General features: G+C 31.5%; 1 protein-coding gene across 1 annotated transcript; it reads right to left on the bottom strand.

Moving 5' to 3' along the window:
- Positions 1-25678: 25678 nt before the first annotated feature.
- LOC127262399 (uncharacterized mitochondrial protein AtMg00810-like) lies at positions 25679-26784 on the bottom strand. The gene is made up of 2 exons (XM_051291055.1): positions 26697-26784; positions 25679-26607 (listed from the first exon to the last, which is right to left on the bottom strand). Exons 1-2 carry the CDS (start codon positions 26782-26784, stop codon positions 25679-25681), a joined length of 1017 nt encoding a protein of 338 aa, XP_051147012.1.
- Positions 26785-27206: the final 422 nt, after the last annotated feature.

Genomic DNA, 27206 nt, shown 5'->3' with positions numbered 1-27206 from the left:
TAATAAATTGATTTTTATTATTATTATTTTTTAAATAGTAGTTGATGTAATATATTATATGATAATATTATTTATTTTACAAAAAATTGTTTGACCAGTGAAAAAAATTAAAAATAATACTAATTTTTGTTTAAATTAATGCATTTTTTTGAATTTGATTTTAAAATGTTTTATTATAATATTTTCTTTCATAAAATAGTATATTTAAATTGATTTGGAATAAAAAGCAATATCTTATTCAATTTGCATGATTTTTTTATATAAATATATATTATTTTATTTCATAAAACATTAGATTAAAATACAATTTAAAATTAAATTTCAAAATCAAAATCAAACAAGTCCTTACAATTTATTTAATTGTAATTTGAAATTGATTTGAAATGAAATACTATTTGAATTTTATTTATATACTATTATTTTAATTTAATATTTCATGAGAAAAAAAAATAATAATGTATTTTTATTAAAAAAAAATATGCCAAATGAAATGGTAAAAAAACTTGGTTTAAAATAATAAAAAGACACAACAAACTAAGTTCAAATAGTAGTTTAATTTTAAATAGTAGTTGATGTAATAAATTGATTTTTTTATTATTTTTTTTAAAATAGTAGTTGACGATATATGATAATATTATTTATTTTACAAAAAAATTGTTTGATTAGTGAAAAAAATTAAAAATAGTAATTATCTTTGTTTAAATTAATGTATTTTTTGGAATTTAATTTTAAAATGTTTTTTATTATAATATTTTCTTTCATAAAATAGTATATTTAAATTACTTATTAAAAAATAAATTTTAAAATAACAAGCTCATAATTTTACAATAATTTGGTTTCATTTTTTGCCTTATTGTATTCGATTACCTTTGGCATGAAGCTTAATTAAAAAATTAAAATGTGAAAAATATTACTTACTTCTAGCTTGATTCTATAACGAACGTCAAGTGCACATTAATACCTCCAAAGTAGATGGATTAAGTCTACTACGATGAGGACTAACCAATTTTCCACTCGTACTAAATGTTGATTCAGAAGCAACTGTTGAAACAGGAATAACCAACACATCTCGTGCAATTTTTTGCAAAGTAGGATATTTCACTCAATTAGTTTTTCACCAACTCAAAACATCAAAATTTGGAGTTCTTGGTAGCACATTTTCTTCCAAATATAAGTCCAATTTAGATGTTGATGATACTCTAGCAAAATATTTTGAACTAGAAGCAATATACGGATCATACAAAGCTAATGGATCACTCTCAAGTGTGTCACAAGTAGAATTATACGATGATGCATTTCTCAAGTCCAAACATTCAGAATGTCCAACATTTGAACATGTATCCCTAAATTGATAGTCATGCAAGAGATCATAGCAATATTGTCAGATCTCCTCAATTTTTTTCCTCCGATTATCACCATATATGAAGGGAAAATAGAATTCAACAAACTTCATTTTGTATCCAGGATCCAAGTCTTTCAAATACTAATAATAACACAAAAAAAAAAAGAACAAATCAAACTGCATCCTTTTATCAATAGACAATAACATCAAATGCAACTTTCTATAATCCACTCATTCACCCCTGCCCGTCAATAACATCAAATGTAATTCTCCAAAATCCACTCATTCATCCCTGCATAAAAAAAATAAAAAAAAATAGCAGTAATAGGAGGTTATTGTACTTAATATAAACTTTGAGAATAATATATTATACTACCATCGTCCGGCTCTAAGAGTCTCATTTACTTTTTGCGTGTTGATATTTGAATATTAATTATTATATCAAAACATAGTACAAATTAAGAAAAAATTGCAAAAATACTTCTATTAGTGTCTTATAATACTAATAGAATGACATTTATACAAAAAATTATACAAATATAAGAATATTTTTAATGTTAAGTACAATGACGCAAATTGTAAATGTGACCCTTAGAGACAGACAAAGGGAATACTAAATAATAAACAAAATATGTGATTCAAGTTAAAAAAAGAAAAAAAACTAAACTAAAAATAAATATAACTTGCAAGATCTGTTGGTTTTCTTAAAATAAGTGATCTTCATTTCTTTGCATCATCATAAAGTAGAACCGGTGATACCTTAAAAAAGTGAATAGACAATTTATGAATATGAACTATATTTAAATAAGAATAAAGAGAAATATTAATATTATGCCAGGTTAATATTAGTAATGAAATAACAATATAAATAAGAGAATTACCTTCTTCAATAGTTGCTAACATATTCAAATCTTCCTCCACATTGACTATTTTAGTATTTTCAAAAAAATTTCACTACAAACAAGGGATTCAACTATTTTAGGAGTTAATAAACTCCTAAAAGGGTCAAGAACACGTCCACACAAACTAAATGCAAATTTGAAAGCCACTATGGAGATGGGGATGGCTAAAGTATCACGAGCTATTGAACTAAGAATAGGAAATCTTTGACAGTTCAACTTCCACCAACTCAACACATCAAAATTAGGAGAAACGGCTTCCCTTGGCTCACTCAAATATTTTTCTAATTTAGATTTATTCTCAACACTTCCAGCTACGAGTTCAAACTTTTTCAATCTTGCCTCTGTGACAGAGTATCGTTTCTTCATTTGCCTTTCCAAATCATGAGTTTCCACTGATTTCAAACTTGATTTTCCAAATTGAGATTCAGGTTGAATGACTTTCTTATACTCATCAAACAAGTCATATAAGACATCTCTGACTTTTTTCTTGAGTTGTAATCCACTGGTTTCTTTATACATGTCTTCCAATGCAAATTCAAGATAAGCTAACTTGTATTGTGAATTAAGAATAACTGCAATGAAAATCAGGATATTGATCTTATTCGGATTTCCGAAATATTTAACATATTTAGCCTTCATTTTTATAGCCATAGTAGAAAAATTCTTATTTTCATTGCTGCAACATCCCTTCAACATCATATATTTCAAGGAAAAACTTGTTGGAAGTCACATAAAGAGATCCAGACACCCTACAAGTAAGCTCATAAAAGCACTCAAGAAATTCTACCAATGCTCTCACATTATTCCAATCTTCATCACTCAGAACACCATGATTAGATTTAAGCTCAATCAAATAAACTGGATCTTGCCTACCAAATCGCTCAAATGTACTTTGGAACTTTTGGGCTGTTTGTAACATCAAATATGTGGAGTTCCATATGGTACAAACATCAAGGCATAACAATGCCTTGCTTTCAATCCCTTCAACTTCAGCATATCTTTTAAACTTCTCCAATCTTGCTGGTGATTGCCTAATGAACTTCACTGCATCTCAAACTCGAATCACACATTGATTGAACTATTTCAAACCATCATTCACAATCAGATTCACAATGCGAGCAACACATCGCATGTGAAGAAACTTACCTCCAGCTATCCCACCCTTCCTATTCAATACTTTTCTTTGCAAGTACTCAACAACAACATCATTGGATGATGCATTATCCACGGTGATAGAAGAAATTTTATACAATTCTCAATTCCTTAAACAAATTTCTATAAGCATGCTAATATCATCACTCTTGTGACTTGTAATAGGACAAAAACTCAAAAAACATTTCTCAGAATCCAATTTTCATCAACATAGTGGGCTGTTAAAACCATATAATTAACCCGTTGAATAGAAGTCCATGTATCCGTTGTTAGAGCAACCCTTATAGATGTCTTCTTAAACAAGTCTTTCAACTTAGATTTCTCATCATAGAACATAGAAAAACAATCTCTACCTACTGTAAAGCGGGTAAAGATACAAAATCTAGGACATACCATAGACATGAAATATTTAAACCCTTTATTCTCTATGTGCTTAAAAGACAATTCATCCATAATCACCATAAAAGTCAATGCCTTTTTTATAACTTCATCAAATTCCAACAACTAAGTTTACCCTCCACATTAGTATTTCCCACAAGAAGAGATTGACTTGATTTTACCTCGGGATTCTTATCACATTTTCGGATATGCGCATTCGAGGAGCTTGTCCCATTGCCTTTTGAATTTCAAGCATATTGTTTACCACAATATTTGCACTTTCATCTTTCCTTCCTTTTGTCGGTCTTGAATTTAATGAAATGGTTCAACACATCAGACCTTGGAGCAATTGCTTTCCTTTTCAATGATTGCATTTTACTTGATGATTGAAGTGGAACACACTCCGTAGAAGAACTAATAGATCTACCAGTGCTTCTTCTTGGGCAAGTTGAGGTATTGTTGACCACTAGATTTAGGGATCCAACATCCTCGTGTAGTTGTTCTGAAGTTCCCACTTTAGATGAACTTATAATCTAGAAATATAAATAAAATAATAAATAACAAGTTTGTTTGGTTAAAAAAAAATATATATCAAAATAAAATTAAATTAATAAAAACATGAATGAATTCTAAGATTCAAGAATATGGCTATAGAAAAAAAGAATAAAGTAGCAATTGTGCATATGTGTTGTTAATTAAATTAAATAAGTTAAAAATTACCTCTCTTCGGTTTCGAAATAATCTTGGCAATTGAAAGTCAGGAAACAACTTTAGACGTTGTTTTGTTTTCCTCGGGGGGAAAGAGAAGAAGATAACACCGTCGATTCATGAAGAAGAGAGATTGAGAATAGCGGGCGCGGGCAGAGAGGCTGAAAAGAGGATTGTCCGCCATTGATGATTGAGAAAATTAGGATTTCAATTTTTAAATGGGTGAGTGAGGACGTGAGAGTCAATTTGAAATTCAAATATTAACATATAATCAAAATAAAATTCAAATAATCAAAATTCAAATATTAAAATATAATCAAAATAAAATACAAATAATCAAAATTCAAATATTAAAATCATAATATATATTATTTAAAATTTATTTGATGTAAAGTTTGGTTTTTTCGGTTAAAAAATTGAAACCCATAACCGAACCGAAACCAATATTTATAAATTTGATTTTGGACCGAACTAAACCAATTAGCCGAACAAACCAAACTGAACAATCCAAACCGAAAAAAAAAATTCAGTTTTTTCGGTTTGAACCGACCAATGCTCACCCCCACCTACAATGATAATTGTGACAATTCTCACCCCTACCTACAATGATAATTTTGATTAAAGAGGAAATATTTCATAATGTAATATAATATAGATAGAGCACGTAGCATACTAAAAATAATCACACTATCGTAACATAATTAGCACAAATTGTAGTATAACTTATCACAAAAAAACTCTCTTCTTTTGAATTATTCTCTAAAAATTAGTGTTTAAGTTTAATTATATATACAACAAATTATAAATAGCACATAATATGTTAACAAAAATCACACTAAGAAGACTATTTTGCACACGAACAACTATATAGAAGAGAGCTTTTTTTTTTTTTTTTTTATTAAAAAAACACACACACATTCAAATATAAAATATCACACATATAAAAAATTAATAGTACAATAAAAATAATAGAAAAATATAATTTGATTTACTAAAAATTATAAACGATATGCCTAAAGGGACCAACCCTAGAAATAGTGTTGTTTTTGCATATGTCAGTATAAAATAATAGTTACATTTTTAGTAATATCTTAAAATTATTTAATAATTTTATTAAACTAATAAGGTATCATCATTTTAAATAACAAATATTTTATAGAAAAATATCACATATATAACATATAATAGCACATAGACAACCGTAGTATATAATCTTTAATGGAATAATATAAACAAAATAGCAACATAAGTAAAAAAATCACACATATTAAATAAAAAAACACAACAAATATAATGAAAATATATAAACCCTAAAAACCTTAAAGTAATATGAAAATTTTCAACGTGTGTTAGAAAAAGCTAATCAATATATTTTTGTAATTATTTTTATAATATCATATTTTATATAAATAGATAAATAGCATACATTGCAAGTAAACAAATCCCACATTTAATGTAATAAAAACACACATATACACTTTTTGATTAAAATATAAATTACACTAATATAAACAAAATAACAACACTATAAACGTAGAATGTCACACATATTAAACAATAAAGTACGGTAAAAATATTTAAAAATATATAATAAAAAAACATAAACCATGAAAACGCTAAAAGTAATGCACTGCATTTTTTTCAATATGTCATGAAAGCTAGTCATTATATTTTTATAATTATTCAATATTTTTATTAAAATAATAATAGTATCATATTTCATATAAATAGATAAATATGACACATTATAAATACATTATAAATAAATAAATCACATATATAATATATTTAAGAAAATCACACGTACCGATATATTAAAATATGTGTATATATAATAAAAATATATAAATCCTAAAAATTCTAAAAGTAATCTATAATTTTTAAACGTGTGTCAGACAAAGCTAATCATTATATTTTTATAATTATTTAATAAATTTAATAAAATAATAATATCATATTCATATAAATAGATAAATAATATACATTATAAATAAATTAATCACATATATAAATAATGTTTAAAATATGAATTACACTAACATAAACAAAACAGAAACACTATAGGTACATAAATCATACACATTATAACAATAAACCGCAACAAATGTACTAATATATATAATAAAAATATATATAAAATCTGAAAATCCTAAAAATAATATGTTGAACGCATTGTATTTTTCTTTCGGTTGTGTCAATGAAAACTAATCATTATACTTTTTTAATTATTTAATAATTTTATTAAAATATTAATATCATATTTTATATAAATAGAAAAATAGCATACATTATAAATATATAAATCACATATATAACATAATAAAAGCACACATACAAATTTTCATTTAATAAAACTAAAAAAACAATAATGTCATATTTATTATAAATAGACAAATAGAACAACTACAAATAAATTAATTATATATATAATAAAAACATATATATATAGATTTTCATTTAAGATATAAATTACACTAATATTTTTATAATTTAATAATAATTTTATTAATATAATAATATCATATTTAATCTAATTAGATTCATAGCACACATTACAAATAAATAAATTACATATAGAATGTATTAAAAGCATACAATTTTCCTATTTAATCGAACATAAGAGCACACAAACATCTTTCATAAAACATCAACTTGGTGCGTCTAAATAACTGTAGTTGTAAAAACAATCACTACTGACGGTTTAATCGGAAAACTATGTCAGAATTGATTTATTCGAAGGGTTTTTCGACCTTCTCAACAAAGGATCCGGACTATCTCGCGATGAACAAATAATTAATGTAAAGAGAAAACAAAATAAAGTTGATAAACAAGAAATAAAGCTGAAAATTAAATTGGAATTAATGGAAAAAAATTATAAAAAATCTGAAGAAAAATACAGAAAAGCAATGCAGAGAAAAAATTAAAGAAAAAAGAAGATGAATTGATGTGAATGTGAATGGTGTGTGATGATCTGATCTAATCCGCTCTTTCTTTTATCTTGAATTTTGTTGTTATTTTTTGAATTTTTTAAGTAAAATATTATTCAACTTTTTTCTCCAACAACTTCAATCTTCTTTCAACCACTTCCGCATCCTTTTTCCGAGCTTCTTGCCACCCTCAAGCTGAACTGAGCCCTTCACATTGGGTCAGGCGGATCGGCAGGCTGTTCGCTGGTTTGGGCCGGCAAGTTAGGCTAGAACTCATCCTTCTTGGGTTGTGCTTGTATTGAGCCGGTCCAATTAATTTTGGATGTGTACAAATACTCCGCAAAAAATCATCTGGACAAGAATTAACTCGTGGTCCTGATGATTTTGTCAAATACTTGGTGTTTCTTTTCTTCCTTGGTCTGTCCGACCATTCTTTTTGCTTCTGGGAGGTTATCGTTTACTACAGCTTGATCGTGCCTTCTTTACAGCTCCCAAAGAGAATGGTATAATATTTAAAGATGTCTTCCATTAATAAATATCTTCAGCTCTTTCCCTTCGGCCTCAATCAATCTATCTGCGTTGTTAGATGACTTGACCGATATGATAAACGGCCCTTCCTATATTGAGAACCACTTCCCGAGCTTCGCATCTTTGGAGCCTTCCGAGAGGACGGGCTTCCAGTCCAGGTCACATTACTGGAAGGTTTGAGGCCTCACGCGTTTTTAGAAGGTCGATTCGGCCTTCCTCTTTTGATGCCAAATGCGTTCAAGAGCCTTTAGTCTCTCTTCGGGCAAGGCGTCGAGCTCCTGTAGCAATATCTGGTCATGCTCTTCCATCGGTAGCTGGTTCATCTTCAAGATCCGGAGAGAAGGCATTATAATCTCCAACTGAAGCACAACGTCATGGCCGTAGGTCAGCCTATAAGGAGTGCTCCCGATTACGCAAGATTTGACATTTCGATACGCCCATAAAGTCTCTTCCAAAGTATCATGCCAGCTCTTTTGGTTGTCTTATAATGCTTTCTTGATAATGGAAATCAAGATTTTGTTCGTCGTCTCGGCTTGTCCGTTAGCCAAGGGTAGTACGGAGAGGAATGAAGCAGCTCGATTCCGTATTGGACTTTAAAAGTCTTGACCTTCGTGCTCATAAATACGGTCCCTTGGTTGGTGGTTATCGTCTTTGGAATGCCAAACTTGTGAATGATGTTATTCTTAATAAAGCGTATGACATGATTATGTTGTACCTCGGCCAATGGAACGACGTCCGCCCACTTCGTGAAGTAGTCCGTAGCTACGATGATGTTGACGTCCAAAAGCCTCCCGAACCACTTGGACAAATTACCCGAAGACAAGCTCATAAACTTCAAGATCAATTTTCCGACTTTGAGAGCTCGAGATGAAGAATAATAATAAAGATGAAGCATGAAGAGCTATCGGCCTGAGATTAACGGTTATACAAATCAAAATAATTGAAGACATGTGATGATGTCATTGCTTAGATCATAAACATTGACATCATTGCTTACATCACATGTGATGATGTCATTGCTTACATCACTTTTTGGGAATGTACTACAATTAATTACAATCTTGGAAATATATATTCTTTTGGAAATATGTTATCATTATTGTGAAATTGGTAATATACTTTTGGAAACATGTAGCAATTATGTATATTGAAATATGTTCGCTATAGGAATGTGTTGTCAATTTAATTGTACTAAGTGCTTTGTCCCCCTCCCTTTGACTTGTATATAGGCTCTTGTATCCATTTTCATATCAACTTTGGTCATAATATATTTCTTTTCCTTTGAAAACTTGTGTTTTTCATTGTGTTTACTTTCAAAGTGTGATTGAGTGATTTCTTGCACATTGTTTTTAAATAAGGTCTTTGGAATTATCTATTGGTTCGTGATAGTTCTTGCAGAGGAATTAAGCCTATCGATTTTTTTTCTTTTCCATAGTTAGGATTTTGGGTCTAAGATTGAATTCTTGAGGTTCTTAATCAATTAGATTGAGTATCAAATTTCTGTTCTACTTATCTATTTTTTTTCTCAAATTCCTTACATTGACTAAGGTTATTTTTCTTCAACCTGGGAAAAACATATGAACCCACGCGGGTTAAGTCATTTTAGTATCAGCGCTAGTTAGCTTGAGTTTATACACTTGAGTGTTATTTTTTTTTCTAAAAAAAAAAGAATCTACAAAAAAAAAAAAGAAAAAAAATTAAAGCTTGTGCTAATTAAAAAAACAACACACTTGTTTGTTTGTTTTATTATAGCTTTCGCATTTTCCATCATAAGTATTTTTTTGTTTTATTTTCTTTCTCAATTTCATTCGAGTTCTTCGCAGTTGCTTTCACTATCTTGATTTTTTCATCACATCTTTGAAAATATTCCACCGATCTAATTTGTGCTTTGTGCAAGATGGAAAGATACAATATGTGAAGAGTGAAACATGAGAGTTGTGAGGACTTATTTTCTAACTAATCTATACATATATTTTCATATTAGTTTTCCTAATTGTAGGAGATGAGGACACACAGATTCAAAATGTAGATGTTCAAAACCTCTTGAACTTGGTAATGAACCAACTGAAGGAGTAACACCATTCCACACTTGAGGTGCTTAATGACCGCATGCATAAATTGGAGTTTAACCAAAAATGGCAACAAACTCCACATGGTTTTGAAGCCATTGATGGGGAAGGTGTTCGTGGTGAGGGAGTTAGAAATAACGCCCTTCAAAGAGAAGTACCAGCTCCCCGACATAACCTCCATGAACCAAGGAGGTACGAGTGTGACTATGAAGATGAAGAAGAAGAGTTCAATGATGAACTCCCACGATGGAAGGTATAATGATGAGGTTGCACTACCCGTTAAGTTCCAAGTTCCGTCATTCAATGGAAAGTATGATCTCGAGGCGTTTATCGAATAAGAGCGTAAGATGGAGTTGATTTTTGACGTGCAACAACTTTCAGAGCAAAAACGTTGCGTGTTGTTTTCATGAAGTTCTTTGACTATGCTTTATCATAGTGGGCAGACTAACCTCTCACGACATAGACACGGAGAGCCGCCTGTGCGCACTTGGAATGAGTTGCGAGGACTCATGCAGAGAAAATTCGTGCCGCCGCATCATCACCATGAGGTACTAAGGAAGCTAGAAGGTTTGAAGTAAGGATCAAGAACAGTGGATGAATATCACAAGAAGTTAGAGATGTTGCTGAAACAAGCTAATGTTGATGATGATCCGGAACATATTATGGCCCGTTTCATCAATGGGCTTAATCAAGAAATTGCTAATAGTTTGGAGATGTATCATTATGTGGATTTTGACGAGATGGTACACCAAGTCATCAAATTAGAGAGACAATTGAAGAAAAAAAATAAGGTGCACATACATCAAAGGACGCTGCAGCCGACAAATGTGTCAAAACCGAAAACTCCCTCAACAGCAAGTAAGGGGAAAGAATCCACCGTTCTTGCATCGTCACACTCTAAGGGTACAACATCTTCTCCAAATCATGGATCCACTATTGGCACTCGTGAGTTATTAAATATTTTCAGTGTCAAGGACGATGACATTTTACCAATCAATGTCTTAACAAGAGGACCATGATCATCACGTCCATCGGAGATTACGTATTCGAATCCGAAGAGGACATGGAAGAGACCGGGGAGATCAATCCGGAGGAAGATGAGTCCATAACCAATAGTGGACTGACATTGGTGACCTTGCGAGCTCTAAATACCTTGCCCAAAGGTGTCGAGGACATGGATAAATGGGATAACTTATTCCATGGGAGATGCAAGGTGGGAGAAAAGGTATGTAGATTGATCATTGATGGAGGTAGTTTCACTAATGTTATGAGTGACCTTGTAGTAAAGAAGTTGGGTTTGAAGTTCATCCGAAGCAGTATAAGTTCCTATGATTGAACAACTGTGGCGAGATCAATGTTCTTAAACAAGTGGATTTGGAGTTTGAGAATCAAGGCTACAAAGACAAAGTAAGGTATGACGTAGCCCCGATGCAAGCTTTCCCTGTGTTACTAGGACGATCTTGGCAATTTGACAAGAAGGTCATTCATGATGGATATCATAATAGGTACATTTTCTCCCATCTTGAGTACGAGAGAGGTCAACGAGGATCAAAAGCATATATAAAAGTAATATGCGGCGGAACAAAGCGAGAAGAGAGCTCAAAAGAATGGCAAGAAAGTCCTTATAAGCAAAAATAATGAGAAAAGTAAGTGCATTTCAAACACTCTTGACCCACATAAAATTGTTGAGCAACTTTCTTTTCAAAACTCTTCCAATCCCTCTTCTTCAAAAGCCAAACACTCAAATTCCAAAAACACGAGTGGTGTTAGGAAAATGCCGACAGATCTTCTATACACGAGAGCGTGATGACTAACTTATTTGTTAGTAGGAATGAGATCAACCAAATGGAAAAGAGAGTACATTGCTTGTTAATATTCACTAAGCCTTCATATTTGTCTTATCAAGATACTAATGTTCTTCCCTCTAGCATTGCTAACTTGTTGCAGGATTATGAAGATGTGTTTCCCGAAGAAATACCTTGTGGGTTGCCTCCAATTAGAGGAATTGAGCATCAAATTGACTTTATCCCGGGATCTTTTCTTCCAAAATGAACAACATATAGAGCCAATCTGGATGAGATAAAAAAATCAAAAGCAAGTTGATGAGTTGTTGAGGAAAGGATCTCAATCCTTGTGCAGTGCTTGTACATTTGGTGTCAAATAAAGATGAAAGATGGAGGGTGTGTGTTGACTGGCGTATTGCCAATGCAATTATGGTAAAATATCGTCACTCAATTCCTCGATTTAGATATGTTAGATAATTTGAGTGGTTCAACGATCTTTTCCAAAATTGATTTGAAAGGTGGGTATAACCAAATTCATATGAATCAAGGTGATGGATGAAAAATAACCTTCAAAACCACTTTTGGTTTATATAAATGGCATGTTTTGCCATTTGGACTCACAAATGCCCTAAGCACTTTGATGAGGTTGATGAACCATATTTTGAGGAATTTCATTAAAAATTTGTTGTTGTGTATTTTTATGATATAATTATTTATAATCAATCTATTGATGTACACACAAAACATGTTAATGATGTACTTGATGTTCTTCGAAATGAGAAGTTGTTTGCTAACCGCAAGAAGTGCGACTTTTTTGTAGACAAATGCATTTTTCTTAGTTTTATTGTAGGCAAAGATGGGATTATTTTGGATGAAATCGAAGTTAAGGCAATTCAAGAATGGCCTACACCAATGAGCGTGAGGGATGTTCGGAGCTTCCATGGCCTTGCAAGCTTCTACCGATGATTTATGCGAAACTTCAGCACCATTGCCTCTCCACTAACCACCATCACCAAAAATGATGGTAAGTTTGAATGAGGAAGTATTCAAAAATATAATTTTGATACATTGAAACAAAAGCTCACACAAGCACCTATCCTTGTTTTACCCAATTTTTTAAAATCTTTTGAGGTTGAATGTGATGCTTCTTGTGTAGGGGTTGAAGTTGTTCTACCTCAAGATAAAAGACCCTTGGCCTACTTTAGTGAGAAGTTATATGGTGCAACCCTCAACTACTCCACATACGACGAGGAACTCTATTCCTTGGTATGTGCTCTCCAAACATGACAGCATTACTTGCGCCCACATGAGTTTGTTGTCCATACCGACCACGAGTCCTTGAAGCACATTAAATCCCACAAAAAGTTGAGTTCAAAACACATCCGGTGGACCTCTTTCATCGATACCTTCCCGTACATTGTCAAGTACAAGAAATGTAAAGATAATATTGTAGCCGATGCACTCTCCCGAAGGTACACTCTTGTTGCTACCCTTGAATATAAATTGTTAGGATTTTCCTACTTGAAAATTTTATATGCAAATGATTTAGACTTTTCTAAAAAAATTTCTAGGTGTCTTAAGCATGCTTTTGATAAGTATCATTTGCATGATGGGTACCTAATGTGTGAAAATCGATTGTGCATTCCAAGATGTTCACTAAGGCATTTATTGATTTCTAAGGCACATTCGGGAGGATTAATGGGTCATTTTGGTATTTCAAAGACTTTGAGCTTGTTAAAAGAACACTTTTTTTTTGGCCAAATATGAAAGCTTATGTAGAGAACGCTATTTAAAATGCACCATTTGTTTATCTTCCAACGTCATAGTTTTTATACACGCCTCCCAATTCCTGAATCCCCTTAGGTAGATATTACTATGGATTTCATCTTAGGATTGAGTAGAAGTAGAGGTGGAAAAGATTCAATTTTTGTGGTTGTTGATCGATTTTTAAAGATGGCTCATTTTATACTATGCACTAAAACCACTGATGCCTCACATGTAGCGAATTTGTTTTTCAAAGAAGTTCTTAGATTGCATGGTATTCTAAAAACTATTATTTCTGATCGTGACTTTAGATTTCTAAATTACTTTTGAAAAACCTTGTGGGTTAAAATTGGTCACAAAATTGCTATTTTCAACTTCACATCACCCACAAACGGGATGACCAAGTTGAATCCGTGAATAGAATTGTAGGTAGTTTAAACCTTAGTTCAAGAGCACTTGAAATCATGGGAAGAATGTTTACCATATGCTGAGTTTGCTTACAATATTACCATTCGTATGGCTACAAATTATTCACCGTTTGAAATTGTGTATGACTTTAACCCACTGACACCTTTTGATCTTATGACATTGCCTCGAAATAAGCAAACCAATCTTGATGGTAGAAAAAAAAATGGAATTTATGTGGCAATTGCATGATGAAGTCCGCACAAGACTCCAAAAGATGGCTGAAAAATATATAAAGCAAGCAAACAAAGGTCGTAAGAAAGTTCAACTCCATCCGGGTGATTGGGTTTGGTTGCATTTGCGTAAGGAATGCTTTTTCGAGATAAGAAAGTCGAAGTTAACACCACATACTAATGGCCCCTTCCATGTTTTGGAGAAAGTGAATGACAATGCTTACGGCATTGAACTCCCAGGCGAGTACCAAGTCTTCAATACCTTTAATGCTGTTGATTTGACTTTGTATGATGTAGGAGACGATGATGTTGTTCCGGAGAACAAAACACCTTTTCAGGAATGGGGGATGACGTGGACGTAAAAAAGCCTCCCGAACCACTTAGACCAATTATCCGAAGCGAGCTTGTAAACTTCAAGATCAATTTTCCAGCTTAATCCGAGAGCTCGAGATGAAGAATTTAAACAAATATGAAGCATGGAGACCTATTGTCCTGAGCTTAATGATTATACAAACCAAAATAATTGAAGACATATGATGATGTTATTGCTTACATCATAAGCATTGACATCATTGCTTATATCACATGTGATGATGTCATTACTTACATCACAACATTGACATCATTGCTTACATCACTTTTTGGGAATGTACTACCATTAACTACGATATTGAAAATATATTCTTTTGGAAATGTGTTGTCATAATTGTGATACTGGTAATATATTTTTGGGAACATGTAGCAATTATGTATATTGAAATATGTTCTCTATGGGAATGTGTTGCCAATTTAATTGTTTTAAGTGTTTTCCCCCCTCCCTCTGGCCTATATATATGCTCTTATGTCTATTTCCATATCAACTTTGGTCATTATATATTTCTCTTCCTTTGAAAATTTGTTTTTTTTATTGTGTTTACTTTCAAAGTGTGAATGAGTTATTCCTTGCACATTATTTTCAAATCGGGTGTTTGGAATTATCCATTTGTTCGTGGCTTCTAAATTCATGCAGATGAATTAAGCCTATCGATTTGTTCCTTTTCCATAGTTACGATTTGGGTCCAAGATTGAATTCTTGAGGTTCTTAATCTACTGGGTTGGGTATCAAATTTTTGCTCGATCTTATCTATTTTCTTTCTCAAATTTCTTACATTGATTAAGGTTATTTTTCTTTAACCTGGGAAATATATACGAAGCCATGCAGGTTACGTCATACGAGAATGAAGGAATGCCCCTTGAAAGATGGAGGATGGATCTTGCCGATGATGTCTATCACCCACTCACGGAAAGGCCAAGGTTTGATAATCTAATGAAGTTCTTCTACGGGGACTCATCGAAGTGGTCCATAGTGCTAACATGTTGGACATCTTCGAGCATAAGCCACGCAATTCTGTGAGATTCGCGGCCAAAATTAGCCGTAATGGAGTATTATCCACTTTATAGCCGGTCCAGCCCTATGAACACCTCTAACACTTTCTTGGACCTCGGCCATGACTTTCATAGCATCCGTTGGTACAAATCTCCATCTATTTGCGTGTATTTTAGAAACTGATGGCACACTGCTTTTGAAGCGACCTTCCCAAGGTCAGTTAGACCTTCCAGCAGCTGAGTTCGCCAGTCTGGGTCCTGAGTAGCCTGCAAACATTCATATCTTTGTTGTATTTCCCCTATTTTAAATCGGAAAGCCTATTGGGCCAAGTCATTGGCCTCTAAATTTTATTCCCGAGGTATGTTCTCTAATGTCACCTCCTTGAGCTGCTGAAGGAGATCGTGGGCTTTTCGAAGAAGGTCCTGAAGCTGTGGTTCCTTGTTTATGAATTCTTTGAGGGTTTATCAAATAACCAGTTGAGAATCCCCTCGAATGACGACTTTCTTGACCTAATTTGTGACCAAGAATCGCAATGCTAAAAGTAGCGCCTCGTACTCAGCTTGGTTATTCGTGACACCTTGCGGAAGTTGGTGGGCAAAGCGCCACACTTTTCCTTATGGACTGGAGATCACCATGTCTGCTCCGGTTGCTCCCGAGGTGCTGGATCCATCGAAAGTAACCAGCGAAGGTTCCAGTACCAAGTAATCCCAGGGGATGGCCTGAACCATCCCAGGATGTTCGGACAAGAAATCAGTGATGGCCTATCTTTTAACGGCCTTAAGGGGCCGGTATGTTAATGCGAATGACGCAACTTTAACGCCCAGTTAACGAAACAACCTCTGAGGATTGGCCTATTTAATAAATAGCATAAAAGGTCAACTTTGCATATGACTTTAGTTTCAACAGGAATCAAATAATACTCTAATTTTGTGCATGCATTATATAATGATAGACAGAGTTTTTCAATACGTGAATAAAGAGTTTCAACATGGTTGGGGGTCTCACTAAGATAATAAATAGCTCACTCTCGACCTTCATCGTTATCCTGGGCAAGGAGAAAGCCCGTTGTATCATCGGTCGCAGCTATGTACAGCTTCAGTTTCCTTCCACTGATTGGAGACATTAACACCGGAGAGGTGTTAACGCCTACTTAATTTGATCCAGGGCTTGTTGCTGGGTTGTTTTTCATTCAAACACGTCCTTACTCCCATGCATAGCAGCACCGAAAAGACTTTCATTCTCCCAACCGCATTGGCGATGAATCTCCTCAAGAAATTGAGCTTCCCCATCAAGCTTTGTAGCTCTTTAATGTTGCGTAGGGGCCCAAGGTCCTGGACAGCGTTGACCTTATTTTTGTCAACTTCAATCCTCTTTTTATGGACCAAAAAACCTAAGAAATTCCCAGTTTGTACTCCCAAAATGCACTTTGCCGAGTTCATCTTGAGGTCGTATTGTCTCATACGCATAAAGGCCTTCCGAAGATCGAGAAGATGCTAATCAAATGCTCGGGACTTCATCACCACATCATTTATGTATACCTCCATGCAAGCACCGATCAGGTCATGAACATCATGTTCACCGCCCTCTAGTACGTCTCTCAGGCATTCTTGAGGCTGAAGGACATTGCTATCCACTCGAAGATTCCAATTGCTCCGGGGAAGCGGAAAGCTGTTTTATGGGTGTCCACCTCGGCTAAATATATCTTATTATAGCCAGAGTAGCCATCCATAAAAGATATATCTCGTATCCAGCCGTAGAATCAACGAGCATGTCGGCAGTATGCATCATGTATTCGTCCTTCAGTGTCGCTAAATTGAAGTTCTGGAAGTCAATGCAGATCCGGATCTTTTCATTCTTCTTCACCACTAGTAAAATATTGGAAATCTACTTTGGGTACTTGCATGTTCAGATAAAATTAGCTTTAAGGCATTTTTCAACCTTTTCCTTCACTTTCGGCAACAATTCCGGTTTGAAACGTCTATGGGGTTGTTTGTGCAATGATGCTTTGGTGGATATTCGGTGTTCCACCAAGTTCCTCAACAACCCGGGCATCTTATGGTAATCCTACACGAAGAAGTCCTTGAACTCTCGGATTAAAGCAATTATTTGCTTCTTCTTCTCGAAATCTAACAGGGCGCTGATCCGCATCATCCGACGGGCTGTCTCGTCCCCCAGGTTGACCTCCTCCAATGGATCTTGCACTTTGAAAGGTGGAGCGGCTCTTCAGATTGAATAATAGACCTCATCTTCACCTTCATCCCAAATAGGCGGCTGGGAGAATGCCCTTGCCTGGCCGTCAAGAAGGTAAGGAGCATAATTTTCGGCATATATGAATGGGCAGCCGAATCTGCCTGCTCGCACTTCCTAGTCCTGGAGGATCATGTCGTCATTCATGATGAACTAACGAGTTGCAGGGCCGTGTGTTGTCCTCGGTTTGGAGGTAAAAATCTAATCACCTTGACCTTGAAGTCGCCCCTGAAATATAAAACTTATTCAAGGTCTTGATTGGTGGCAATTATGTCCAAACTTGCTTCCTATATCTCGTCGCAATCGAGTGTTCCAATCATCGGTCCATCTTCCGAAACCTAGATCATGTTAGATATTGCAGGAGGCTGCTGGTCAAGAAAAAATTCACTTTCCAACATGACACGCTTCGGTTTCCATTCCCGCTAGGCCTGACACGCTTCGGTTTCCATTCCTGCTGGGCTTGAAGCTGATGGAGCAGATCTTTCAAATCCAATTTCGACCTTCCAATGGCCACTGCATCCTGATCGTCTGGCTGCTGCTTCTAACGTTCCCAATCTAATTTCGGCCTTCCAGTGGCCACTACATTCTGATCGTATGGCTGCCGCTTCCTTTCCTGATCTTCCTGGTCTAATTTCGGCCTTTTAGTGACACTGCATCATGATCATCTGAATGCTGCTTCCTTGTCTGACCTTGCTAGTCTAATTTCGACCTTTCTGCGGCGGCTCTTTCCTGGTCCTTGGCCTACTGGCCCCCAACCCGACCCTTCTGGTAGAGGCGAGCGGCCAAATGTTATTGCTACACTCTCATTTTTCGGGTACTAGTAGAAAATCGCGATCTCTGCTCCTTCTGGTTCACGGCCCAGCTTCCATCATTAGGAGCTCTTTTAGGAAGGCAGGTCTGGTGTAGTGTAATCACTATCTGATCTACCGAGGTCACTTACCAGACTTTCCCACCCTTATCGAAGCTCACTTCCGCAACTATATTAGTAGGAGAAAGTCTATCGCACACCGAGCTCTTTTTCAAGAGTTTGATCAACCTTCTGAGTCATTCGAACACCAATTTTTTAGGTTCCATTTTCATGTTATTTTTTTTAGATCCTGATGCTGACTTTTTGGCCTTGTTTGACGTATTCCGACGGCATTTATTAGTATAGAGAATGGTTCAGTATCAATCTTTATTTATGGTTTCTCAGCCAGCCCAAGGTGGCCTTCTTTGATGGCTTTTCCATGGGATTCAGCCAGGAAGATCTCATTTGGTTCATCCTCAGCATTGGAATCTTCTCCCTGGGAATGAGCAGAGTGGTTTCCGCTCCGAACTTCTGGTTTCGAGCGGTTTGAACCTCTTTAAAGGATTGTTCGGCCTTCAGAGCTTTGGACATCGGCTGCCGAAAGTCATGACACTCCTGGAGGGCCAGCCTGTCCCGCAGCTGATGCATCGTATTATTTATTCTCACATTCACCACCTGGTCCTCTGATACACGAAAGTCATCCCAAATCCGTCGGTTGAAGGCAGCCCAAAGGAAGCCGGCCTGGCCGACGCTCGAGATTCTCCGACCTTCTGGGTGGTGATCGGAGGTCCTCCAGATCTAGACCCTTACCGAACAAAGTAACATTGTCATACTAAGTGTTTGGGAAATCCTTAGAGCTGAACGGAGGTAGTATAAAAAATTTATTTAAAGAAAAATATCAAATATCTATTTATATGATGTCAAATAATTATAAAACTAAAATTTTTAGTAAGTTTGACCGAAATTCACTCAGAGAGCATTTAAAAAATAGCATTGTGGATTTTCACGTTGCGAAAAAATTTATATTCTAAAATCCTCATACACAACCAAACCAATCTTAAAATTTTGAATAAGTATTATTATATCATGCAATATTTTGAATGAAAAATTAATTTAATACTTTCTCCGTCCAGATGAACCGTGGACATAGTATTTTAGGTAATGTAGATTTAATAAGTTATTGATAATAATTAATAATATTATTTTACTTCCTCCGTCCCGCTGCAAGGTTGTTATTTGATTTTTGCGTCATTGTACTTGACATTAAAAATATCCTTATATTTGAATGATTTACTCTAAAAATGTCATTGTATTGCTATTATAATAGACTAATAAATATATTCTTGAATTTTTTTTCTCGATTTGTACTACGTCTTGATATAATAATTAATATTCAAATATCAACATATAAAAAACCAATGACAACCTTGCAGCGGAACAGAAAGAGTATTATTTTTTTTTATATGAATAGCATTATTGATATGTTAAATAATTTTACTATTATATCTCCGTAAAATATATTCAATATTGATGTCATTTTGTAGATAATATATTTATTATTAACTTAAAATTAATTTTACAAAAATAAAAATTTTTAAATATAGATAAAAATATTTATTTTGAACATAGATATAAAAATAAAGGGGTTTTAAATTTATCCTACATGTAATAAGTTAAAATTTAATTAAATTGATTTATATTTATTAAGTATGTTTATGAATAAATTTACTAAAAATAAAAATGGATCATTTTTATTGGACGAATTAAAAAGAAAATTAGGTTATTTGTCGCGGGGAGTATATTTTTACAATATATATTTAATTTACTATTTGTATAGAAAAAATTATACAGTAGATATTAAAAACCCACCCAAAAATCAAGCTTGTGTTGTGAATTAAAAAGAAAAAAAAGAAGAACAATTTAATATACATAATTAAAATTTAATTATTCAATATAATAAGTTTAATATAATATATAATTTCACTCTCCAATATTCAGATAAGAATTTATGAAAATGTCACTGCAAATGATTATTATTATTATTTATTTATTTATTATTATTATTATTATTATGGATAAACTATTTTGTCATTTCGTAATTGTATTTCTTTATCATTTTAGGGTCTGTTTGAATTAATGTGAAAATTAAACAAAAACTAAAAGCAAAAACAGAAATAGAAAGAGTTCGATTTTGTGTTTGATGGATCGTTACAAAAGCAATTTTTTTATAAAAAAAACTATTGTGATGTAATAGAGTTCTTTTAAATGGTTAAAATTAATAAAAAAAAAATGCTCTTATTATAATTATCTTTTTCTATAAAAATTTTATAATTTATTTTTAAATTTTATTATTTATATTTAAAGATTTTAAATTAAAATATAAAAAAGTATTCTATTTGTCATAATTCAAAATATAATTTTAACTATTTTCGTATGTCCAACTTCAAATATCTCTTTTCTATTTTACAAAAAGTTAAAAGTAACCAGGGGCTGTGGGTTCCCACGTTATAAAAAAAAAAAGTATTATATACTAATACCAAAATACCTTTAACTTTTATTTAAATTACAAATATAAGATTATACGTACAATTACTTTATACATAAAGTCAACGAACAAAAATGTAAAAAATTGTTACACATTTTCACTAACGTAATATTATTTTTAATCTACTACAAAATTTCAAATGTTATTTATGTTTTAAAATTTTAATTTAAAAATATATATAAATTAAAATTAAAATTAAAATCTAATATAATATAATATTAAATTAAAATTAAATTTTAATTCAAGTATAAAATATAAATAAAAATAATAATATAATTAAAATTTTATTGATTTTTATTAAAATATAATATATAAATTAATTATTTTATAGTATTATTATTAAGAAGGATAATATTTTATTTTTAGTTGAAAAATGTTTCTACTTATTTAAAATTACCTTCAATATACTTCTGGAAAAAAAAAAAGAAAAAAAAATTATTTTTCAACTTAAAAATTGTTTCTATTTTTGGACAAAAGCCAATGTAAATATACAAATTGTTTTCTCCTGCCAAAAGCCAAACTAGACTAGGTTAGTTTGTAACGGAAGGTTGTCTTAAAACAGTCATATAAGTGAAAATTTTTCACATATTTATTCATCACCGGAGATGCTTGATTCATCACCGGAGATGCTTGTATAGAATACCAGAGGATATGTGTCTGTCAAATCAGCACCACCTGATGAACACGAAGATAATGTTTATTTTTCTTATTTTTTATTTTATTTTTAAAAATATAAAAAATAGAAAAATAAAATAGAAAATATTGTTTTTTTTTAAATTTTATTTCATTTTTTATAATTTTAATTTTCAGTTTTTAATAATTTATGTTTTATTTTATTTTAAATTATATTTTATATTTTATATTTTATATATTTTGGAAATTTTTTTTATTTTTTTATTTTTTATCATATATTTTAATTTTTTTATTTTCATTTTATATTTATATTTTTCATTTTTTAATTTTCTTTTATTTTATTTTATTTTAAATTATATTTTATATTTTATAATTTTATTTTTTATATTTTTAAATTTTATTTTTTATATTTTATATTATTTTTAAAAAATAAAATATATATAAAAAATAAAATTATTCATTCGCCAAGTAACTTTGAGCTGACAAAAACGTGTCATCCGGCAAGACAAACGTTAGATGAATTAAATATACAAAAAATTTTCAAGACTATTTAAATACAATCTCCTTATGCAGTTTACTTACTACTACTATTATTATTATTATTATTATTATTAATTTTTATTATTATTTATGTTTTTATTTTTTACGTAGCAATCCAAAATGTTCTCCAAATAATATAATGGGCTAATACAATCCATTGAATGAATGTTAGCACAGCCCAAACAAAAAGTTTATATATATAATGACCTTGAGGAAAAAAAGTTAGATTAAACAGAAAATATTATGAAACACATCCCAAAAGAACCTGTAGATATGTGTTTGATGATTGAATTTGATGTCCAATTTTAATTTGAAGAATTATTTAACATGATATAAATAAACATTATCTGTATAAACGAAGACTAGACGATACTCGTTGCTATGCACAGTGTAATCGACGAAAAAAAAATTATAAATACTCATATTGTATATAATCAGTGAAAAAAATTGCAATATTCATAGGTTGAATTTTATCGTATTTTCGTATTATAATTTTTTATATATTATGTGCATTTTTCATCTTTTTTTTTAAAAGATAGTATTAATAAATTATACATGTATATATATCTTGTATAAAACGGTAAAAAAAAAATAGAAATTAAATTGTGTTTGATTGTAGATTTACATAAGTTTTTTACTGTTCTTACCATTTATTATTATTTTTTTTTTTATAAAATCCATGAAATCAAATATTTCCTCTAAAATTTATGAAATATTTCAATACTAAAATTAAATTTTAATGTAATATACTGTGAATTTCATGTTATTCTTATTATTATTTTTGTAAATTATATATATAAAAAAAAAACATGTATAAAATTAGAGGAGGAAAAAAGTAATAAATACAAATAAATATTTGATTTAATATTTTTTTTTCGAAGAAATTCAAGTAATAGTAAAAAACCTATAAAAATCTACAACCAAACACAATTTTACTTTTTTATCTAACATATATATATATATATACATTTGTGTATAATTTATTAATACTATTTTTTAAAATGATTAAAAAATAACCTCGTGCTTAGTTGTAGGTTTTTATATATTTTATTTTACTATTTCTATAAAACTTCCTATAAAAAATTATTAAATCAAAAAAGAAATTTATTTATTAATTTCCTCATCCTCAATTTTATACATATTTTTTCTTTATAATTTATATATTTATATATATAAAACTATAAGATTTGAGATGTTTAATTTTGTATTTTTAGCAAATTCTTTTTTATTTATTTTATTTTATTTTTGATAAATAATAAATTTTTTGTAAAATATGATAAAAGAACCTACCATTTTTTTCCGAAACATTACATAAATTTAAGAAAAGTATTTATTTAAAATATTTTATAAGAAAATTTGTGAGAATACTGAAAGATCTTATAAAAACCTACCAACTAAACACAACCTTAAGATTTTAAGGTTTTTTTTTTTTTTTAAATAAAGTAGATTTATAATTAAAATACCATGTAGAGAATATATATATATATATAAACATATATATAGAAAATTATATGTTTATATATAATAATTAATAAAGACATAGGTTAAAAATGAAAACTGTTGAGAGAAGAATACATTATCAATTTTCTCTTTATCGGAAAATATTAATATATATCTGACATATCACGATATTGCCACATAAAAATGCAATAATTAAAAAATATATATATATCTCAATATCAAAATTAAAGAAATAATTTTTATATTAATACATAAATAAACAAACAACTTACCAACAATATATAATCATTGATCTATTTTAAAATCTGCACTACAAAGAAAAAAAAAAATCAGTAAATGAGACGAATAGGAATTATATACACACAAACATAAAACACTATCATTTAAATAATGAAATAAATTTATTGTATATTAATAACAATTATTTAATGTAATATATGATAAAAACTACTAAATATGTTTTACCTAATTTTTTATTGTTACAAAATGTTATAATATAGAAATAATATATCCTAATTTAAAATTTATAATAAAATCGTAATTTTTTTTAAGAAAATAATTGAGCTAAATTTCAATATTTATATTATAATATAAAATTAATATGTTAAACTTTTAACAATATTTAATAATAATTTTAAATTTCATTTAAAGCTAATTTTGTAAATTAATTAAAATTATATATTATTTTTATTTTTTAAATATAGTTATAAATTGGAATATTTTTAATAAATAAGAAAAATAATTTTATAAATATTTAAATAGATTAATAGAATCATTTTATCAAATAAAAAATAATTATTAAATTAAAATTATATTTGTATTAAAATTGAATATATAAAACACATTCTTGTATAAATTAAAAAAAAATCACTTTATGAATATTTAAATAGATTGATTGAAACAACAAAAAAAATAATTATTAAAAATATATGTTTATATTTAAATTGTATAGAATAAAATAACAGAAAATATAATCAATAATCAAATTTATTGTAAAAATATTTAAATATGTTAAGAAAAATACTATATCAAACAATCAATAAATAATACTCCCTCAGTCCTAATACAATAAATTTGTTTACTATTCCAAAACAATAGTCTTATTTTCATAAATAACTATATCACCATAAAAGTATCCATATTTTTTCATTATTATTACACAATTGCCACTACTTTTTACACTAATATACTCACAGGGTCAAAAAAGTTATTTATCGTTACTTTTTACCACTGCCAATAAAATCTCAATATTCTTTAAATCTGGTGTCCAACACACAAGACTATATTTTGGTGACAAATGGAGTAATTATTAAAAATTAATTGTTTGCATTTAAATTACACAATATTATATTATATCTTATAACCAATAAAATAAATAAATCAAAATTCAAAACTCCTATAAAATAAATGCAATGACCAATCAATAAATTTAAAAAGAAATTCAAAATTCTTCAAAATTCAAGCTTTATATTATGATGGAACTAGAGCTGTTAAACGAACCGAGCCGTTCGTGAATTCGGCTCGGTTCGGCTTGATTCGGCTCGATTAAAGCTCGTTCGCGAACATTAACGAGCCGAGTCGAACAACATAAACAGGCTCATTTGGTTAACGAACGAGCCCGAGCTTTGTTCGCGAACGTTTATTTAAATAATATATTTATTATAAATATTATATGTTAGAAATTTTGGAGAAAAATAATGAGATTGTCTTATTATCGTCAAAATAAGTAGCCTATATATAGGCCATACAAAATAGACTCGATAGACTCAAATCTAAGTAATCTAATCTATGAATAAAATCAAATCTAGATATAAATCTACTAAATCTGAATATCTAAAATATCTCAACATCCCCCCTCAAACTCAAGATAGTGCAGTAGAGACCAACTTGAGTTTGTCCAAAAGTAATCAGAAACGGCCTGGAAGAAAAGATTTGGTAAAGATATCTGCTGTCTGATCTTCAGAAGATACTAGAATGAGATGAACTACTCCATTGACAACATGTTGTCGAATAAAGTGACAGTCAAGCTCAATATGCTTGGTGCGCTCGTGGAAGGTATCATTATGGGCCATCTTCATAGCACTCTGACTATTACAGTGAAGAGCCGTAGAAGATGGTTGAGGGGCACCAAGGCCAGTGAGTAGCCGTCGAAGCCATAAAAGTTCTGAAGTAGAGTCAGCAAGAGCACGATACTCTGACTCGGCATTTGAGCGAGAAACTAAAGTTTGCTTCTTGCTGCGCCAAGAAATGAGAGAATCACCTAGGAAGAAGGAGAAACCAGTGGTCGAGCGTCGATCGGTGGGATCACCAGCCCAATCAGCATCAGAGTAACCGCTGAGAGTCAAAGAGGAGTTAGAGGAGAACTGTAAGCCATGCAGAAGAGTACCTTTCACATAACAAAGAATATGTAAGACGGCAGAGTGGTGAGAGGTCCTCGGAGCTGCCATGAACTGACTCACAATATGGACTGCATGAGCGATATCTGGTTGAGTGACAGTCAAATAGATCAAACTCCCAACAAGTTGACCATAAAGAGTAGGATCATCAAGAAGAGAACCATCATGAGGAGTAAGTTGAACGTCGTACGCAAGTGGTGTAGATGCTACCTGACAGTCTGTGAGACCAGCTCGAGCAAGAAGATCGGAGGCATACTTAGCCTGGGACAGAAAGAAACCATCGGGAGAATCAGAGACTTCAAGCCCCAAAAAGTAACGAAGGGGACCCAAGCTCTTCATCTCAAACTGCTGGCTAAGATATGCTTGTAGATTAGAAATACCAGATACATCATCTCCCGTGATGATCATATCGTCAACATAAAGTAAGAGTATAACTATCCCTGATGAAGAACGACGAAGAAATAAACCAGAGTCGTAAGCACATGTGGTAAAACCAAATTCCAATAGTGCAGCGCTGAATGTGGCATACCAAGCCGAGGGGCCTGCTTCAAACCATAAAAAGCACGACGCAAACGACAAACTTTTCCAGAAGACAAGAAACCTGGAGGAGGGGTCATATAAACTTATTCAGAAAGTGTGCCATGGAGGAATGCATTCTTGACATCTAACTGAAGAAGGTACCATTGACGAACAACCGCAACGGCAAGAAGACAATGAACAGTAGTGAGACGAGCAACATGAGCAAAGGTCTCCTCATAGTCAATTCTATACTCTTGGGAATAACCTTTGGCCACCAGACGAGCCTTGTAGCGCTCAATGGAACCATCAGAGTGTGTCTTAATTTTAAAAATCCACTTGCACCCAATAGAGGTTTTTCCTGAGGGCAAATCCACTAAATCCCAAGTGTGAGTATTTTCCAGAGCCTGCAATTCTTCAGTCATAGCTTGCTGCCATAATGGATCAGCATTCGCCTCACGAAAGGACCTAGGTTCATGTTGAGATAAAATGACAGAGTAACAATGGTAATCATTAAGGTGTG

The sequence above is a fragment of the Andrographis paniculata genome, unplaced genomic scaffold (assembly GCF_009805555.1).
Source record: "Andrographis paniculata isolate CXL003 unplaced genomic scaffold, ASM980555v1 Contig65END, whole genome shotgun sequence".
Lineage (NCBI taxonomy): Eukaryota > Viridiplantae > Streptophyta > Magnoliopsida > Lamiales > Acanthaceae > Andrographis > Andrographis paniculata.
This window is presented reverse-complemented; position numbering and strand designations above follow the sequence as displayed.

Coding starts and splice junctions, on each gene's coding strand:
- LOC127262399 (XM_051291055.1), bottom strand. CDS start 26,784: ATGACCCCTCCTCCAGGTTTCTTGTCTTCTGGAAAAGTTTGTCGTTTG. Junction 26,608..26,696: donor GAAGCAGGCCCCTCGGCTTG/GTATGCCACATT, acceptor GTTCTTCATCAG/GGATAGTTATACTCTTACTT.